Source organism: Pyrus communis, chromosome 7 (assembly GCF_963583255.1).
Source record: "Pyrus communis chromosome 7, drPyrComm1.1, whole genome shotgun sequence".
In the NCBI taxonomy this organism is placed as follows: Eukaryota; Viridiplantae; Streptophyta; class Magnoliopsida; order Rosales; family Rosaceae; genus Pyrus; species Pyrus communis.
This window is the reverse complement of record NC_084809.1, coordinates 3,358,315-3,377,988: the sequence shown is the minus strand read 5'-3', so window position 1 is coordinate 3,377,988 and position 19,674 is coordinate 3,358,315. Positions and strand designations below refer to the sequence as shown.

The following is a 19,674-nucleotide window of genomic DNA, read 5'->3' as shown; positions in this document are numbered from 1 at the left end:
AGGTTGACATAATTCGTTACCTTGATATCTGAGACTTAAAATCAATAGAAGTCGTCATCGAGATTGTCCATCGTCAATCATTTCGTAAAAAAGTCTTCGTTAATTTGAAGGTATTTTTGTCAAATCAACCTTTCCACTTAAAAGGGTGGTTTTTTCAATTTGACAGAGATTTTGTATAAAATGATCAAAATAATTGACAATGGACAATCTCATAGACTATTTCTAATTAATTTAAATTTTAGAGATCATTTTGACTAAAAAACCAATAAAAAAGCATGCCAAAATGTAGATGTCCGATTGCCTAATGAAATGATGTGACCTCTTTATTTACTTTATCTAATTATAAATGAAGTATGAATGGTATAACAATATGAACGACATCAAGATAAGCAATAACATGTCTATATGCTTATCAGACCATCCAAACGACGATGTGATAACATGTCCGATTGCCATGCGACGATGTGATAGCAGCAAAACTGGTTAAAAAACAATAATAAGAAAATACATTAAAAAATAGTTGTTTTTGGAGATGCAGGGGATCGAACCCTGTACCTCCCGCATGCAAAGCGGGCGCTCTACCATTTGAGCTACATCCCCATTTTACTAATTTTTCTCATATCAAATATAACTATTTTTATTTTACAAAATCATCAATCATGTGCTCTTTCTCTATCTGGGCGGGGATTTGGATCCCAGGATTCAAATTGTATATCATGCGATCAGAAATTATTTGATTTTTGTTATCTAAAATTAAATATAAATAGTAATTAACAAAAACTGACCGCACAATGTACGATGAACGGTTAAGATGTGAGGATCCCTAAGATCCCTATAAAATGAATTCGAAGAGGATCCTCCTCTAGGTGGAATGAGATCCAAGTTGGATTTGTGTCGGAGCGTGGACCTAGACATCCTTACCATTCAAGAGAAAACAAGAGATCTAAATCATTCAAATCTTTAAATTTGTATGTAATGAATTAATGAAAGGGAGTTTTAACAAAAAGTCTACGATATTGTTCATTTTAACGAAAAATCACATTTTTACACTAAAAAGTTAAACCTGGTATTATTCACTTTACCCTTTATTTTGTCCTTATCATTAAAACTCAAAGTTTTTAAAATCTTTTCATTAATTTTTCTTTAATAAAATGAGTTAATGAAAATATAGAATTAAAATTAAATAGTCTGAATCTCTTTATCTACGGACACTAGACACAGAAATCCAAAGCGATTTCAATCTTATCAGGCAATTTAAAAATGTAGGAATGCAACCACCAACTTTGCCACATCAGTGTTACTGTGTATGTAAGCAAAAACGACAACTCAAGTCAAAGTCTCAGCTGCACAAATCCCGGAGTCAAAGCAAAATCGACAACCCGAGTCAAATTCTAGACCTTACCACCAATATTATTAATTTTTAGATCTTTATTTATTCATATTAATGATGTTTCCTGTTCTTTGCATTAAAATGTACCCCATGGTTTTTCGTTGAATTAATTGGGAGCATGGCACGTGTACTAAGAATCAGAAACATAGGGCAATAAATGGCAAGACTTGGGGAAGGAAAATTAAGAACTCCATCACCAAACCCTACTACACTCTTCTATCTTTAAACTACATAAACACATCTTATTTCATATTACGATCACACAACTTGGTCATGTAGATGCTAATGACTGTTGCTAGTTTTAGTTGTTCAAGCATTGTGCATAAATTATGAATATATATATATATATACACACACATTGACGGTTTAAAATTGTCACATGTAAGCTGTATTTAGAAGAAAGTTGTTATCGGTTAATTACTTTGTGATGAATATGAAGTTCATGAACCCTTTGAGTTCGCTTACTACATACATGAACGATTACAAAAATCCACTTGTAAGTTTCATTTAGGGGAATGCTATTGTCCAGTCTTAACCCTTATGACAAAAAACAAGCAGGAGCGTAAAAGATGATGATTTACACTGCAGCGAATGTCAGCAGTTTAAGTATTTCTCATCTCAAACTCGTAAATTTAGCTAATACAAAATCTAAATTTAGCAGACATTATTGGACCTTGAAAGTTAGGTGGCTTGGCCCAAACATATGACAACCCTAGATAATTAAGCACTTAAACCCACCCACTTATCCCTAATCTTTTGCTTAAACCGGCGGCGGGAAAATAAACCCAAAAAAAAAAAAAAAAAAATTTACTTATTAAGCACATTTACAAAATTCTCTAAAAAAAAGAAAAAGAAAAGAAAAAGCTCCAAAGTTCGGCCTGAAAAATAAAGTGCACCGCCCCACGCGTGGACAAAAGCGCGTGACGTCCGAATATCCCGTCCACTTTTTCCTTTCGAGCCACAAGCAATGACGCACACTTACTTGAGCCTACGTCACACTACCATATCAACCGTCGATATCCCAGATATCGTCATCCAACGTCCATAAACGGAGGGCGCACCAACTCCCGCGAAGCACATTAACACCTCTATCCCCGTGCCGTAGGTTCGGGTACTCAACCATACCCGAACCTGGGTTCAGACCCCGAGCCTGAGGCAGCATTTTCTTCTGAGACTCTGTGTGTTTGTTGGAAAACATATTTTTCGGAGCGGTGTTTTGGTTGGATCGCTTTATCGTCGGCTTCGGGTCCGAAAAATGGATTGCGGTTTCTCACTCCTCTGGTCCTAGAGAGAGAAAGTTCAGTTCCGGAGAGATAGAAGGAGCCATTTGCGACGTCGTTTTGGAGCTTAAACAACTGTGGTGTGAATTGGGAGCTGTAAAAGAAGCAGAAACGACGCCGTACCGTCCGCGTTCTTGAAGAACCCTAATTCCCCTGGATTGGGATCACACTGTGAGCTCCCAACTCTCCGCTTTTTGCTAGTTTGCCCTTCTGAGTTCACACTCTGTTTGTTTAGCTTGTAAGAGTGAGACATTAGAGTTGGAACTGCTGAGGTTTGCTGTTTTTAATTTTAGTCGAATTACCTCGGAAATTGTTAAATTCAGGTGGTTTGTTAGTAGTTTTGGGAGAATTGGGGTTTCATTGATTGTTGGGTGGAGATTTTGTTGGATTTTTTAGGGTTTTTGAGTGTAAAGTTTGAGTTTTGCTTGTGATTTAATTTGGGTTTCTGTTGCTTAATGATAGTGTTTAAGTGCTTTGTGTTTAGCCTTTGATTTGTTTTTCGAAATCCCGAGTTCGCATTAAGCTTAAGTTTCTGCTGAATTTGCAATTCCGGGGGTTTGCTCTCTTTCCCATCTTTTGGTATTAGCTCAAATACTCTCATAAGAGTTGTAAATTCGAGTGCTGAAAAGAAAATTCAACTGTGAATATCGAAAAGTTCGAATTTTTTTCATTTCAAATAATTTTGGAAAGTTTGAATCTTGTAGCTGGGCACCCAAGCCCCTAACACACACACACACATATCTCTCTCTCTCTCTCTCTCTCTCAGAGAAGTCATATTTGCAAGCAACCGAATAATACTAGTTGTTTGACACTTGATTGGAATTTGTAACTTTGCTGTCGTAGGTTCCAATTGGAAAACTGTTTTAGCGGTTCTCCATAAATGAGACCGGCTTGAGTTTGAAATCTGATGTAAACTGTATTTTCGAGGTTTTTCCATGATTAAATTTTCGACATTTTACTGGCTTTATTAATTGATATTTTGTCAAAATTGTCTGTCAGTACTTCTAATCTCAATTTGTCCAATGAAATATGCAGGACAAGTTGGAGAATGCCCGGCAGAATCGCGGGGATCAGGGTATCTTATGCATGATGGTCTCATAAACAGTCGTAGCTCTTTTTCACAGAAACAATTAGCTGAGAAATTTGGTGCCTGGGAATTTAATGCCTGGTAACGAAATTGAAGGCAGGATCCACAATTTTTATGAACAAGACAACTATACCCGTCAAACTCAAGTTGCAGACGGTAATTGGCCTGTGCATATTTATAATCAATGGCATGGAAAACAAAGAGAGACAAGTAATGTGCAACAACTAGGTACATGTGGCTTCATTTTTTATGGTCTTCTTGATTGCTTTATGAGTTCTATGTTTTGATTGTCATGACTGCATTGGAATTTGCTTTTTGTTTCCCAAATAGTGGATAAATCTTTGAATTTTCCCCCAGGACAGTGGCATAATGTAAAATACCAAGTTAGTGTTTTTGAACGCCCTAATGTATCTGTTGTGGCATTTGCAGATTTTGGGAGAGGACGGGGTGGTGAGTCTTTGAGTTTTGATAAACAATATACACAGTTGGCTCAGAAACCGGAATTGTCCCATATTCAAACTAGAAACCAACATCTGGAGACGAATGGGTTTATGCTTGGATGGCAGGATTTGCAGGAAAGCCAGTTTTTGGATGATAGCTCAGTTTTTGTTCCACTTTCTTTAACTTCGAGAGGCTTATCTATCCTTCAATCAGAGCAAGAAAATGCATCGTGCGATAGTCCCACTTTGACAACCAATTCAGAAAGGTCTGAAATTACTGAAGCTTCCAGTGAGTTTAACTTTGTTGGAAGGCAGCAACAACTTGTGAGGGTACAACAACAAGGCATTCCACAGATTCACTCGATGCAGCAGTCTGGGTACAATGACATGCAGATGTTGCAGCAGCACCTGATGTTTAAGAAACTGCAAGAACTTCAGAGGCAGCAGCAACTACACCAGTTCGGTGATGCAAGGCAACATAATGCAGTAAATCAGATCTCTGCAATTAATAAGCAGGCTTCAGGGGTTCAGTTTTCACCTCTAATCAATGGAACACCCGTTAATGATACGCCACAAATGTTTATGAACTGGGTGCAGAGGGGTGGATCTCCGGGAGGACAAAATGTTTCTAATAGAGTTATTTTTTCTCAAGAGCAAGGTCAAACTTTGAGCTCGATGGGTCTTGCTCCTCAGCAGTTTGATGCATCTTTATATGGTACTCCTGTTGCTAGTGGAAGAGGGACTATGAATCAGTATTCCCATCTTCCGGCGATGTCTCATGATTCTGAAAATTTGTTGACCAAGGCTAATGATCAAATGCAGAAGCCTGCTATGCAGCCATCAGCCTTCAATAACTCATTTGTAGGTGATCATTGTACAACTGCTTCTCCGGACCAGGTTTGCTCGCCTCAAGGGGCTTTCGTATCCCGACAAGGCTTTCAGGGAAAAAATGTATTTGGACAAGTTATTACTCAGGGTTCAAATTGTGGATCCACATTGGGTAACCTCCAACAAGGGGATACCTTGCAAACAAATACATCACTACAGGAGCTCAGTGGAAAGCAAGATCAGGCTGGCTGGCCGGAAATCTTTCAGCAAAAAACAATGCAGCATGGCCCTTCCCAGGGTTTGGTTCCCCTCGATCCAATGGAAGAGAAGATTTTGTTTGACATGGATGATAGTACTTGGGATTCGTCTATGGGAAAGCAGTGTGATATTGGGGCTGGAGGCTTTGGAAATGCATTCGAATGTTCATTTCCTTCTCTCCAAAGTGGAAGCTGGAGCGCGCTTATGCAGTCTGCTGTAGCAGAAGCTTCTAGTAGTGATACCGGCCAACAGGAGGAGTGGAGTGGGTTGACTTTTCAGAATACCGAGCTGTCAACTGGTAATCAGCCTTCAAACATCGTGGACAATGAGAACCAAGGAACTTGGGCTGATAACAATCTGCAGAGTGTCTCTTCCTTAAGTTCAAAACCTTTTTCCATGCATAATGACTCAAGTGTTAGTTCTAGCTTCCCTGGCTTTCCACAGCCAGACATCCAATTCACACCTGAGCATCGAGAAGGGTTTCACCAGGATGAATCTCACGAATCCATTCAGAAGTCTCCCAAAAGTTCTAGCGAGTGGTTGGATCGTAACTCTCAGCAGGTTCAGCCACACATGCGTTTGGACAACACATGGACCAGTCAAAGCAGTAAACCAGAAGGTAAGAATGTACATTTTCAATCCTCTAATGGAAATGATGCTAATTTTCGTTTCCCTGATATTGTGGGTGATTGTTGAACAGGTGATATTAATGAAGGCATGTACAATAGGAACTCTGAGAACCATATGTGGATTAGGGATGGTGATTCCAGGGTAACTTCATTTTCCAGATCAACTGGACAATTGGAGCAAGTACATTTTGGTTCAGAGAGTATTCTTAGGAACAGAGAAAATTCCAATATTTTTAACTTTCATTCTCTGCAAAATTCACACATGACTAATGTCCATCAGGAAACCAGTCACCAAGTCCAAGATAATAATAAGCTTGATCATGGGAAACATTTTATATCTAGCAACAAGGAGGACAATGAGGGCATTGGAGAAAAACAGCATCAAATGAGTAACAGCTCTCATGTTATGCAAAACTCTTATGGGAGGGAAGGTGGGACATATGAGCAGCAGCAAAATTGCTACCAGAGGGACAATTCGTATGACCGGAAATCAGAGGATTCTAGTGGCATGCGTGTGACTGCACAAACAAGGTAGTTTGCTTAAGAATAATGAGGGATTGAAAGTTCCGAATGGCTAATATTTCCTTTGAATACTAATGAACATTAAACATTCTCTCTGCAGCCTTCCTTATTAATTTCCATATGTATTTGCATTCGTTAGCATATGAAAGTTAAATATTCTCTCTGCAGCCTTCCTTATTATTTACCTTATGTATTCACATTGGTAGCATGTGGGCATTAAACATTCTCTCTTCTATTTTGTATATTCTCGTGGAATCTTTAGATGGCTTAACCACAACAGTCAAAATATGCTTCATCTTCTTATCAGGGTTGATCAATCGAAGGAGAATAGTTCTATTGCACAGTTTGGCCGTTCTGGATTTAACCCATTATCTGAGGTAACTGAGGCAAAAACTCCTGGAGCTTCTGTTTCTCATATCTACAATCAGTCTTCTGCTTCTCAAGGTTTTGCTTTGAAATTGGCTTCTCCATCTCAACGACAATCCGTTTCAAACACTCTTTTCTCTTCTCAGGGTATGATCCATCCAGCTAGTAATCCAAATCAAATGCAAATGGATTCTAATTTAAGAGAGAAAAATCAGACCTGGTCTACCCTGTCCCCTTCTCAACCTTTGCCCCAATCACATGAATCATCACCGAGATCCCGTTGGGATGATAAATTTGGTATTGGGGGACAATCGAGCAGCCCTACGTCTTATAAGCATGGAAACTCTATTGCAGAAATTACGTCCAGTCCTACATTTTCAAGGAATCAGCGTCAAACGCAACATCTGTTTAATGTACCTGGTCCATCTAATCAGACAACTTCTCCGGGTTCTGCTGCAAAGCATGCACCTTCCAACCTTGCTCTATCTCAAGATACTTCTCAGCAAATTTTTGTCAACTCTGGTGGTCAACAATTCCCTGTTCTTGAAGCTGTTCCAGTTTCTCAGCCTTCTTTTATGTCAGGCATGCCTGCACGGGTTGGATTATCAGTGAAGCCACAGAGTTTGTGGACAAAGAACCAAAGTCAGCAACATCTTTCTGGCATGGAAACTACTTCATTGGCTTCAAAGGAGCTAAATGGTCTAAATACCCAGGACGGTGGATATAGGTCATCTGAATTTGGCCATTCCCATACGAGTTTTCAAGGATTCATTTCTGCACAAGAGAAGCAGGGGGAAGAGACGACGTTTGATGCTTCACAGACAGGGGTAAGGAATGTCTCCGATCCTAGTGATTTTGCCTCTGGAACATTGTTGAATCATTCGCATCTGCAGGATCTTGGTGGAATACATCGTAGTGACAGCAATGGCCTGGCTCCCTCTGCAAGAAATCTTGGATTTCTTGGCCATGCTTTAAAACATTCACATGGATTTCGTCATGACCACTCCCGGCTGCACCAAGTGCAGGATACGAAGAATGAAGAGGCTGATCCAAGTAGGAGGGATCTGGATGTACAACAGATAACTGCTATGGCAGGACAGCAGTCAATTTATGGTCATAACAAGGATGGTGAACTGAATTCTCCATCAGCTCACAAGTTTTCGCCACTTGGAAATTCCAATGCGACAAATTTCCTGACGGATGCAAGAGAAGGTCCAAGTGTAAAAACTTCCTCACAATCTGCCTTCCAAGCGCAAGGCATGGTTGCATTTGGTGAAAGTGATTCTCAGAGTCCATCTATTGGCAATAATGTGTTACCTAATTATGCTGAAACTTCTCAGCCCAATCTAAGTATGGCATCGAACTGGTTTAAACAGTATGGGACCTTCAGAAATGGGCAGATACAACCAACGTATGATGCAAGGCTTGATAGGTCTTCTGCAGGGCAGACCTCGCTTGCGAAGCCTTCGCAAAGCCTAAACATACATTCTTCTGTGGAACAGATAGATGCTTCTGATGCTAACAGAGTATGGCCAAGTACAGCTACCAATTTGGTAACAAGCGAACCCTTTGTAGCTCCCTATGTGTTACCTTCAGATGTCATTGATGAAAGTATGGCTATTGTGAGACCAAAGAAACGCAAAATTGAAACATCAGAGCTTCTACCATGGCACAAAGTGACAGAAGGTTCCAAAAGGGTTCAAGATGTCAGGTATTTACTATTGCTCCCCGTTTATTTTCTTTATGTCAAATTTGGCATGTAGAAGATGAGGTATTCCTTTGTTCACGAAAGTGCACAGCTGATCCTCGGGTCGTTTATGCTGGTTCGTTAACTTTTGGATTGCATTTTTTTATGCAGTCTGGCAGAGCAAGAATGGGCCTTGGCATGCAATCGGCAGACTGAGAAAGTGAGCTTCTAGTTAAATGGGTCACACCAGCAATTCATTCTACTTTAAAAAAATTCACAGGTATTTTGGATCCAGGTGTTTATGTATTATTCATTTTTAATGGCAGGTTGGACATGAGTTTGAAATGATTGAAGATGGACTTCCAATCCTTCGATCTAAGAGAAGGCTTATCTTCACAACACAGTTTCTGCAGCAATTGCTCGGCCCTGCACCAGCATCCATTCTCTCAGCAGATGCTGCTTTGTACTATGATAGTGTGACATATTTTGTTGCTAAATTATCATTAGGGGATGCATGCACCCTGGCCTGCAGCAGCAGTACTGATGTGCCACTGAACGACAGTAATAAGTAAGTCACGTTTCATGGTTTTTTGAGAGAACCAGAGAGATTGTAAATTTGAAGTTTATAAGAAGTTCTTGTGCTACAAGTTGTATGGTTTGAGGTTTGGCCTTCTAAGAATTAATTTCTCTGCAATCGTTTTGTAGGATTGGGGAAAAGCCTAAAGTTTCTGAAAATACTGAAATGCAGTATTTATCAAAAGCTGTGGAAGATTTCACTAATAGATCGAAGAAGCTGGAAAATGACCTACTGAGGTATGCCAAAATTTTCTGTTCAGGAATATTTTTTGACATTTCTAGTAACTACACTCTGTCATTCAGTCTTATTCGCGAACAAAAGGTAGAAAAATGATTCTTGCAACTGACCGTAAGCGGTTGGACTAAGGCTTAGTTGAGTATGCTTTTTCCTTAATAACCAGATCTTTAACTCTGCTAGAAGTTTACATGGGTGGTACTCATACATTTTTCCAAATTTTAATTTTGGTATAGTCACATATATTAGTTATTGTCAGAAATCAGCTACTTACCCTGTTCCCAAGGGTAAAAAAAAGGTTCCTTTGAATTCAGAACTACATGTCTTTTAGAAAGTGCGAAAATTGGGTAATCCTTAGAATTATGCCTTGCAAATCTGTCAGAATTCGGCCATTTAGTTCAATTTATTTTGTATCATGATGTCTTTTAATGATGCAGGTTAGACAAGGTTTCAATTTTAGACTTAAGACTAGAATGCCAGGAGTTGGAAAGATTTTCTGTCATCAACCGGTTTGCCAGGTTCCATATCCCCCAAACAGCTACGTCTGGGACCACTTCTTCATCCGGTACAGTTCCAACTGCACCAAAACCATTCCCCCAACGATATGTCACTGGACAGCCGCTGCCAAGACATCTACCAGAGGGTGTTCATTGTCTGTCACTATGATTGTGAATTGATTGCTCCTTCCCCCTGAATGCTCTTCCCTTTTCATCCATATGCATTCCAGATCCCGCTCATGCACCCGTTTATGATCACTTTTTACTGACATACATGCTAGCCTAGCATAGAAGAAAGAAGATTGAAAAAATGGAATGCAGGAAGTCAACCCCAAGTAACGAAAGCTGCTCGTTCATTTTTGAACCAACACCTATTGTTGTCATTTTTGGGAAAGTACATATTGTTCTCTTGTATATTTTGAAGAAGTTGCAAAGGAGAATAGGTAGAGTGCCTGAAGCAGCAGGAGGATGGTCGTTGGTACGAATGTCTCTTAGTGGCCCTAAGTTGTTGCATAAATTAGTTTTTAATCTAGCCATACCTAATTTATACAAGAATATCCGGTAGCTACGAGCACTGTCACTGTCGTATTTCCTCTCTTTTTCTTCTCCTTTGCGCTCTTCGCCGTTTTTACAGGTCTTTTCTGCATGAAGCTGTGCTGGCTGAACCCAGGAGAAAGAGTTGGGATGTTGAAGATGAAAAACAGTTTAGTTAGTTAGGAAAAATTGAATAATATTATGAAGGTTGTAATTTTATGATCCAACAGATGTTTTGCTTACTCTGCAAACACTCCACCTCCAAAAACATGGGTGAGTTTTTTTTTTTTTTTTCCTGCCATTAATGATAATATCTTTCTTGTTTTCTGATTGGTCACGTGTAAATGCTGGTACTTTTGCCTTTGGATTTTTGTAAGGGGGAGCGTATAAGATCTATCGGAAAAGGTTGCCGAAGCTTCCAACTCCATTGGAACTTTGAATTTGTTTGTCTTTTGTTGTCCTCTTGTAAAGTACTAGGTTTCAGATTCAAGACATTGATTCTGTGTCCCCTCTGAATGGAGTAAAAGACAAGGAAATGCTTCATTGGATAGGACAAAAAGGGGTTTGGAATTCATGGGATCCGATAAGTACTTTCGTTGTCTGTCTGCATCAGCAGAGCAGCATCTGATCCGTTCATGATCCACCGAAGTTTATTTATTTATTTTTTCATTTTTTGACAAAAATGATGATAAAATTCTGTGGTGTTACTGGACAGCTGACAACATCACGGATTTGATGTTTGTTTTTCTGGAAAAGCACTATTGTTTTCACCATCATTTTCTGTTGTCCACGTGGGTTTGGATTTGGAACATGGGATTTTTGCCACGTGGAATATGGGACCTGAGTCACCAAGGTCCTTGTCCTGGTTAGCCAGACCTAGATTGCTCATGGAATTGGGGATGGATAATTTTCCTGGGGCAGTGTTCTTTGCCACCATACATTTGCTCTTACATTACATATAAACAATCATTTTAGACCGATATTTTAATCCAAATTTAAACTGTATGAGCAAATGACGGAGTTTCTCTCAAGCTTAATTTGTTCGGGAGAAATTCTCTTTTGAAACTCGGTTGCAAAAAAGAGTGGTCTCCGTCCAGCTTGGCTATGAGCTTACGCCTCGGTTATTATAAAAATGGCATTTTTGGTCCAATTAAAAATCATGTAGAAACATGTTTTGTTTCCACTTTTGATGTAGTAATTGGTGATTCAACTGGAAGAATTGGGTAAGTGAGTTTTACTGGGGCAAACTTGGAAGAACGGTAACTGGAGAATCAATACCAATCAACCTTCATGAGGAAGGTTACTTCTTGAGGAAGTATCAGACCTGCACGAGCAAGTATCAAATCAAACCTTCAGGAGGAAGGGGGAAGCTTTACTTCTTGTGGCTGTTAGTCAATGGTGACGTGGTCCAATGAAAGCCACGCGACAAGTATCCTCAGCCCACTAACTTTCTAGCTTTGTCAAAGAGTCCAAGGGCCTTGCTTTAACTGTCTATGTGGCAGTAGTGGGTCCCAGTGAGAACAAATGAAGGTGTGGGGACCTTCTTTATTATACTTGTTAGGAAAGTTGTGGGATAAATAAATACTTCATTTGCTCCTATAAATATCGCATATCCAGGCTGGCTAGTCTTCTTAATCGTAACCCCAAATTCTCACACCGTAAAACATAAACTGGTAACTGCCCAGTGTGCACATTCACTACCACAACAAAAGCTAGCTAATGCCTCTCTCCCTCTCTCTGTCTCACACACACACACACACACACACACTCTCTCTCTCTCTCTCTCTCTCTCTCTCTCTCTCTCTCTCTCTGAAAAATCATGGAAATTGAGTTCTGTGTGGATTGCAGGGAACCCAGAGAAGTTGTGATCGACCACCAGTCGGGTGACACAGTCTGCACCGACTGTGGTTTGGTTCTTGGAGACCACTGCGTCGACGTCACCCCCAAGCGGCGAAAGTTTCATGATCAGAACCCCGGGGAAGACCGAAGTCGCGTGGGCGCTTCCTTGGATACTTTGCTGGACAATGGTGTTCTTACCACTTGTATCTCCAAAGACAGGAAGCAAGACAAGAAGAAGGATAATGTCGATGGCATTGCTCCTCCTAGTAACCAGTTGAACAACGCCGTGTCAAACCCCCAAAAATCTCTCGCAAAAGCTACCAAATACCTCGAATCCATGGCTTGTTGGCTAGACAAACATGGCCTTCCCGATCAGGTTCTACATGATGCCGAAGCGTTATACAAGAAGGCCGTTGATAAGAAGATTCGTAGTGGGAGAAAGTTTTGTAGGGGGAGAAAGTTTGAGGTTATGGTGGCCGCTTGCCTCTTTCTTGCTTGCCAAGAAAACAATAACTCGCGAACACCCAAGGAAATCGCCAAGGCTGCCAACGGACCTTCTAGGAAAGAAATTAACAAAATGGTAAAAGTCTTGGAGAAAGAGCTAGAGATCCGTGTTAGAGTTTGATATTTGGATTAGTTTATATTTTACAGAGTTTTGATGTAATTTTCACTAAGAAATTGAAATTAACAGTGTATTCAACTAAGATTTTGAGAAAGTGCGAGCGATCGATGCGGAGAGAGAATCCAGGTGGTTGACTGTGAGTTTTTCTGATCAAGGGAAACATGACTGCCAATTTTTTATGTCTTTTTTTTTAATATGCCGAAAAAACACAAGTATCATAATAGTAAATATTTGAATAAATTTTTTTTTAACTATTTGTTTTGTAATATGTGATTTATCGGACCGTATTATTTGTTCTCTGGGTCCACATGTTTATGACTTGTGGAATGTGGACCCCAGTCGGCACGGTTCTATTCCTTCAGGAATAAGTTTCCCTTTGCGTGTAGCATTTGAAATACTTAATCGGTCACATTGGAGTCGGTTAACTAAAGCTTTTTCTCTATAAATATCACATACCCTGGCTTTACATCCCACAATACAAAACATAAGTTATTCCGCAAATCTCTCTCTCTCTGTGAAAATCATGGAAGATAAAGAGTTCTGTAGAGACTGCAAGCAAGAGACAGACGTCGTGTCCGACCACACGTCGGGTGACACAATCTGCACCGTCTGTGGTTTGATCCTTGAAGCCCGCTACATCGATGAAAGAGCCGAGTGGCGAAATTTTGCCGATCAGAACCCCGAAGAAGACCGGACTCGCGTCGGAAAAGCCTTCGATCCTTTGCTGGATAATGGTGTTCTTTCCACTTGTATATCCAAAGAAAAGAAGAAAAACACCAAGAAGGGTACTGATGCCGATGGTAATTTTCCTCCTAATAAATGGACCAATAGGGCTGTAAACCCTTACAATTCTCTCCTAAAACCTTTCAAGTACCTCGACGAGATGGCCGCCCGGCTAGACATATACGAAGGCGTTCCGAAATGCATACTGGATCATGCCAGAGGTCTATACATGAAGGCCGATGATAAGAACTTCTGTAAGGGGAGAAATTCTAACCCTATAATGGCTGCTTGCCTCTTGCTTGCATTTGAAGAAAGCCAAAATACGCGAACACTAAAGGAAATCACCATGGTTGCCAATGGGCCATCTAAAAAAGAAATTAGCAAGATGAAGGAAGAGTTGAAGAGAAGACTAGGGCTTGCTTCCAAGATCAAAAGCGCCATCGACCTTTGGCCGCGACATTGCTCGAATCTTGGTATGAGTAGTAAAGATAAGAAGGCTGTGGAAGAAGCTCTGAAGAATTTGGCAAATTTTGATATTAGGAGAAACCCCAATTCTGTTGTGGCAGCGGTTATGTACATGGTAGTTCAGCTTTCTAATGGGAATAACTGTTCTGTTCAAGGTATTTTAAACTCTTTCTAGTACTCTTATTTATGCATGTTTTATAGCAGTTAAGCATGCATGTATGTTTAATTTATATATGATTGACTTCTTAATCTTAGTAATTAAGAAGCATATATTAGAACTTAATTACTGGGGAAGATGGGTAGGATGATGGGTAGACTAGGCTAGAGATTCAGGATTCGATACCTTCCTTATCGTTTCATTAGGGAGTAGAACATAATGATTTTTGTACAGTGCTAATAACATCTCCCCGTTGATTAATAAATGTCGGTTTTTGTTGTACTTCGAGACCAATTCAGTCGGTATATTTGATTATTAATTTCTGTAATCTATCTTACAATCATCCTAATTGATCATGCTTGATTTGTCTGCATGGATTTGATGTAAACTATGTGGATCTGCAGATGTCTCAAAAGCAGCTGATGGTGTTGCTGTAGGGACAACTAAAAAGACATACAAGGATATTTATCCCTATGCTTCACAGATAATACCAACCTGGTATTGCAGGTTGGAGGACCTCAAGAAACTTATCACTCCTTGAAGGTCTAAGGCACAACACGGCAATTCCTAATTCCTGATCCTTCCAGCTTATGGAGTTCGCTGGGATGATTAATTTGGCTTTCCCCTCTCAATTAGTTGTGGGATAATTAGATATAATATATATAATTAGCCAGATCATCTGAAGCATGAACAGAATCACCTTTGTTCCGAAGGCCTAGCGAGTTAAGCGAGTTCCTTTTTTTTTTTTCAAAGGCGGTCTTTTGGACCGATGATTCGCTTGTTCAGTACTGCTAAAACTATACAAGGAGTATGCCGTCCCCTCGGGACTACCAGTAGTTTTGGTAGAAAAACTTGCTTTTCTGGAGGGAATCAAAATGACGTAAATCCCAATTTTATGATCCAGGAACAGATTTTGCTATTACAAGTAGAAATAGAATTACAACTCGAAAAGGAAAAGCAACTAGAAAAGGAAAAGCTATCGCTTATGCCAACTTGTTCTTCCAACAGTCTTTTCCTCCTCACAAATTGGTGTGCTTTTGAATGCAATTACCGGTGTGGGTTGCACATCGTTTGACACCAAAGGTGGGAAAGGAAATTTGGAGGAACAGAGTTACAAAACTTAAAATTGTGAATTAAATAAAAAATGGTAGTACTCTTGGATTAGAAAAACTAAATACGAAGAAGGAAAACACGCGTTAAATAACAATATTCGGCGTAAGAAAAGGCAACAAGTCAGCTTTGAATATTTGTTTGTCGGTCAAGTGGCGCTTCTGAAATAATGATTTAATGGGGGACTTTTTTTCGTAAGTTTCCTTTGTTAATTCGACCTTTTCTAGTGGAGATAGGGTTTGAAACCTACAGAGAGGTCAAGTTTAGAGGAGTTGCAATTTGATTCTTCTACGTATTATTAATCAATGTGAGACTTTTCTTGAAGTGGAGAAATTTTGACATTTGCTGACATTTTTCGATCCCGTTACTCGCTGCGTCACAAGACGAGATGGGAAGGGAAGTGGATTTGGAGCATAGCTAACCCCACCATGCCATCCCAGTTTCTGTTAGCCCAAACAGTTTCCAGGAACTAACCAAGAGTTTCAAAAGTATGTCCCAAGCCCCGTTTCAAAAGTTAAAGCTTCAAATAATTCCACTAGCATATGAAAAAGGCTTATCCTTAGCTACGTTCCTTGAAACTTCATTTTGATTTTACTTTATCTCTGTCATTCAAAAGTCGTAACTTTACTTTCTGAAACTCAAAATTTGTTCCACTTTGACTTGTGGACTCTCTCTTTTCCCCAAAACTTATAGTTTGCCTCATAAAATGTATGTGAGACCCAACACATAATAAGACTATGTCACATGTGCAATAAACTCGATTGTAAATCTTCATTATGCGTTGACATTGAACAATCGGAGAATGTTAAGTTTAAAAGAAATTGAAGAGATGACAAAAATAAAAAAGAAATTGATTAGCCTGGCGCACTCAAATCAAACCCACATAAGAAATTAACAAAACTAAGGCAATGTAGAGCCAATTTTAAGTTCTATTGAGATGAATTTTAAGTTTTAAGGGGCAAAATGGAAATAAAATCGACTTATAGGGGGCAAAGTGAAGCAAACTTTGAATTTCAGGGAGTAAAGTGTCGACTTTTGAGTTACAGGAAGTAAAATGAGATTAAAATCGAGTTACAGGGGCAAGAATGAAAATAATGAAAAACGAATAACTTCGTAAGGAAGAGATGACAATTTAGATAGAAAAAGAAAAGGAAGAAAACAAATAAATCCACAGCATACCTCAGCATAATTCAAAAAGTATGTAAACCAGAAAAGTAACAACAAAAGAAAAGGACAATAATGAATTTAATTACAATTAACAAGGACAATGATGCATCAATAGAAAATGGTAGTGATTAGGTTTAGTTTTTTTTTTTGGTCGAAAGATTAGGTTTAGTTTAGTTGTTGATTCCAACTAAAAATATAAAATAATAATAATGAATTTAATTACTATTAAAAAGAATTTAATTACAATTAACAAGGACAATGATGCATCAATAGAACATGGTAGTGATTAGGTTTAGTTTAGTTGTTGATTCCAACTAATATCAAGACAAATTCTTGACGTTTTGGTTCCTTGCATCCAACATCTCTATAAAAGTGATACAAACTTGAGACTAAACTTCAACAACATATGCGAGTTAGACTAGTTGATTAAGGTAGTGTGTTCGTCTCCTTACACCTAAGTTCAAATTTTTCTTCCTATAAATTAAGGTATTTTAGATATCGTCTTGTTCAAAAGAAAAACCTAGCAAAGAAAACAAAAGAGGGAGAAATGGTCAATCCACATGTTTTGGTGATTCCTTATCCAGCACAAGGGCATGTAATTCCTTTGTTTGAGCTTTCAAGATGCCTTGTAAAACACAGTATCGAGGTCACGTTTGTAAATACAGAGCATGTTCATATGCAAATGAAAAATGCATTGGCAATGGAGGATGAAATAGGGAGTAGGATTCATCATGTATTTATTTCTGACGGGTTAGAATCCGTGGAAGATAGGAAAATACCAGGGAAGTTTTCTGCAGCAATCATGCAGGTTATGCCCGGAAAGTTTGAGGAGCTTATCGAAGAGATTAACGGAGCGAATGGGGATCAGATCACTTGTGTTCTTGCTGATCAGAGTCTTGGATGGGCCCTGGAAATTGCCAAGCAGAAGGCGATCAAGCGCGCTGCCTTCTGCCCGGCAGCAGCTGCGCTCTTGGTGCTTGGATTTAGCATTCCAAAGCTGATTGATGAGGGAATTGTTGCCAATGATGGTGAGTAGTAACACTCTTTTATGTCTAAATTTATAGAACACTCGCAAATGAAAGTTATGAAATATATCTTTCTTTTTCTTTTGAAATCACGATATGTTCTATTTTAAACTAATCAAAACAACAGAGAGAGGATTCAAACTCCGGTGCATAGCAATAGCATATCCACTCTATCACATTTGCACATAATTGTGACTAGTAGCCGTGGGCGTAGCCATATTGACTAGAGCGGATGTTCTCTCTCTATGCACTTGAGTTTGGATCCCCCTTGATGCAATTTAGATTAGCATAAAGTAGAATATCGCTTGTATTGAAACCTTCAACTGTGACTTGTATTTGCAGGAACTCCCACAAAGAAACAAGTAATTAAATTGTCACCAGAGATGCCTGGCATGAACACATCAAACTTTGTGTGGGCATGCCTTGGCAGCAAGGCTCTGCAGAAGAATGTGTTTCAACTTATGGTTAGAAACAACCAATCAATAAAGTTAGCAGACTGGTTACTTTGCAACTCAACCTACGACCTCGAGCCGGCGGCGTTTTCCATGGCTCCACAGATCCTACCAATAGGTCCACTTTTGGCAAGCAACCGACTCGAAAGCTCTGCCGGAAACGTCTTGCAGGATGACTCTTGCTTGAATTGGCTTGACCAACAATCTCCACAATCAGTCATATATGTTGCTTTTGGTAGTATCACAGTTTTTGATCGAAAACAGTTCGAAGAATTGGCCTGGGGGCTTGAACTCTCCAATAGGTCTTTTCTGTGGGTGGTCAGGGATGATAATGCACACACAAAAAATGAAGCCTTCCCGGAAGGATTTCTTGACAGGGTTGCTGATCGAGGGCGGATAGTAGCTTGGGCACCACAGCAGAGGGTTCTGTCTCATCCGTCAATCGCGTGTTTCGTGAGCCATTGTGGCTGGAATTCCACAATGGAAGGTGTAAGTTACGGGGTGCCTTTTATGTGCTGGCCTTACTTTGCTGACCAGTTTTTAAACCAAACCTACATTTGTGAGGTTTGGAAGGTTGGTTTGGGGTTTGAACGGGATGAAAGTGGGATCGTCACGCGCAGAGAAATCTCAAGCAAGGTGGAGCAGCTGCTAGGAAATGATGAAATAGGAGCCAGGGTTTTAGACATGAAGAAAAAGGTTACGGATAGTGTCGAAGAAGGTGGCGGCTCAAACAAAAATTTCAATAGTTTTGTCGATTGGATGAAACGATAAGTGACTTCTTCGAGCATTGTTTTCATGCTTGACTTACTTCTTGCAAGGAGTTGAGATCAAGCTGGTGTAAACTACAAAAATTAAAACCAAATTAAAACCGAGTTTACGTGTGTAAATCTTTCAGTGCTTCCAGAAAAAAAAAAAAAAAAAAATGAAACCTAGTTTCAGCAGCAGAACAAAAGCATAAGACAATAGATTGATGAACCTAAAGCCGTTCACAAAGCAACAGCAAGACAACATGATATAAACCAAAAACCAATAAAATCACGTGTAACATGGATAAATCGTATTTCAAGTTATAGTAAGAAACAGTAAGTCTGAAAGAGGCAGGCTGGCTTGTTTGCAACTCGGCGCATAATCTTGAACCAGCAGCATTCACCCTAGCACCCCAGACTTTACCAATAGGCCGGCTTTCAGCAAGCAGCCAGCTCGGGAACTCAAACCATATTTTATATCATCTCCAAACTGAGAGGGTCAAAGGGCCATAGGCCAAACATAGTCATTTGACAAAAAACTATTTCCAACCGAAGGGGTCAAAAGGTCATAGACGAAGCATAATTTATTATTTTAATTAAATTAATATAGTTAATTAAATTAAACTACTATATTAAAATAAGGTTTTTAGACATATTTTGAGTGCCACTTGTCGTCAAATTAATATGCCTCCGGATTTCTTATCTTTATGTAATCTCAATAATTTTTTGGATATAATTTCGAGTAATACATGTCGCTAACGTGAGTAACTCTCCAGATTTCCTATCCTTATGTAATCTCAATAATTTTTTCGGATAAGATTTTGAGTGACATGTGTCGCTAAAGTGAGTAACTCTCCAGATTTCTTACCTTTATGTAATCTTAATAATTTTTCAAATAGGATTTCGAGTGTCATGTGTCAATATGTAATTGGTTGTGCAATTTTTAGATAGGATTCTTATTTACATGACACTTCTTATCTTCAGCTTTCAATGTTGTAGGAATGGTGTAGGTATTTATAGGAAAAGAAATTAGAAAATT

The 19,674-nt window shown here is 39.3% G+C and overlaps 4 protein-coding genes and 1 non-coding gene across 11 annotated transcripts; 4 read left to right on the top strand and 1 right to left on the bottom strand.

The window, feature by feature from the left end:
• Positions 1-527: 527 nt before the first annotated feature.
• On the bottom strand, positions 528-600 carry TRNAA-UGC (transfer RNA alanine (anticodon UGC)). The gene has a single exon. It is a non-coding gene; the product is annotated as a tRNA-Ala (tRNA).
• Positions 601-2,575: 1,975 nt separating this feature from the next.
• On the top strand, positions 2,576-10,350 carry LOC137739188 (uncharacterized). Of its 7 annotated transcripts, none has more exons than XM_068478735.1 (10): positions 2,576-2,841; positions 3,706-3,985; positions 4,187-5,902; positions 5,984-6,054; positions 6,193-6,443; positions 6,715-8,511; positions 8,659-8,707; positions 8,814-9,055; positions 9,193-9,300; positions 9,736-10,350. In XM_068478735.1, exons 2-10 carry the CDS (start codon positions 3,832-3,834, stop codon positions 9,962-9,964), a joined length of 4,617 nt encoding a protein of 1,538 aa, XP_068334836.1. In that variant the 5' UTR covers positions 2,576-2,841; positions 3,706-3,831; the 3' UTR covers positions 9,965-10,350. The 7 variants fall into 7 exon arrangements, with proteins under 7 accessions (XP_068334836.1, XP_068334833.1, XP_068334834.1 ...); XM_068478732.1 differs by having other exon boundaries at positions 5,984-6,443; positions 6,715-7,627; positions 7,694-8,511; XM_068478736.1 differs by having other exon boundaries at positions 2,577-2,841; positions 5,984-6,443; positions 6,742-6,811; positions 6,947-8,511.
• Positions 10,351-12,148: 1,798 nt separating this feature from the next.
• LOC137739375 (transcription initiation factor IIB-like) lies at positions 12,149-12,793 on the top strand. The gene has a single exon (XM_068478943.1). It carries the CDS (start codon positions 12,149-12,151, stop codon positions 12,791-12,793), a length of 645 nt encoding a protein of 214 aa, XP_068335044.1.
• A 484-nt stretch (positions 12,794-13,277) lies between these two features.
• LOC137741000 (transcription initiation factor IIB-2-like) lies at positions 13,278-14,947 on the top strand. Its single transcript, XM_068480808.1, has 2 exons — positions 13,278-14,133; positions 14,540-14,947. The coding sequence occupies exons 1-2, from the start codon at positions 13,314-13,316 to the stop codon at positions 14,674-14,676; spliced, it is 957 nt and encodes a 318-aa protein (XP_068336909.1). The 5' UTR covers positions 13,278-13,313; the 3' UTR covers positions 14,677-14,947.
• Positions 14,948-16,959: 2,012 nt separating this feature from the next.
• On the top strand, positions 16,960-18,751 carry LOC137738748 (UDP-glycosyltransferase 83A1-like). The gene is made up of 2 exons (XM_068478225.1): positions 16,960-17,440; positions 17,780-18,751. Exons 1-2 carry the CDS (start codon positions 16,960-16,962, stop codon positions 18,658-18,660), a joined length of 1,362 nt encoding a protein of 453 aa, XP_068334326.1. The 3' UTR covers positions 18,661-18,751.
• Positions 18,752-19,674: the final 923 nt, after the last annotated feature.

Excerpts from the sequence above, each read along its gene's own strand:
- LOC137739188 (XM_068478730.1), top strand. The coding sequence starts at position 3,832 with ATGCCTGGTAACGAAATTGAAGGCAGGATCCACAATTTTTATGAACAA. Across the intron at positions 8,512-8,658 it reads AAAAGGGTTCAAGATGTCAG|TCTGGCAGAGCAAGAATGGG; the intron begins GTATTTACTATT and ends TTTTTTATGCAG. Across the intron at positions 9,301-9,735 it reads CTGGAAAATGACCTACTGAG|GTTAGACAAGGTTTCAATTT; the intron begins GTATGCCAAAAT and ends TTAATGATGCAG.
- LOC137739375 (XM_068478943.1), top strand. The coding sequence starts at position 12,149 with ATGGAAATTGAGTTCTGTGTGGATTGCAGGGAACCCAGAGAAGTTGTG.
- LOC137741000 (XM_068480808.1), top strand. The coding sequence starts at position 13,314 with ATGGAAGATAAAGAGTTCTGTAGAGACTGCAAGCAAGAGACAGACGTC. Across the intron at positions 14,134-14,539 it reads GAATAACTGTTCTGTTCAAG|ATGTCTCAAAAGCAGCTGAT; the intron begins GTATTTTAAACT and ends GTGGATCTGCAG.
- LOC137738748 (XM_068478225.1), top strand. The coding sequence starts at position 16,960 with ATGGTCAATCCACATGTTTTGGTGATTCCTTATCCAGCACAAGGGCAT. Across the intron at positions 17,441-17,779 it reads GGGAATTGTTGCCAATGATG|GAACTCCCACAAAGAAACAA; the intron begins GTGAGTAGTAAC and ends TTGTATTTGCAG.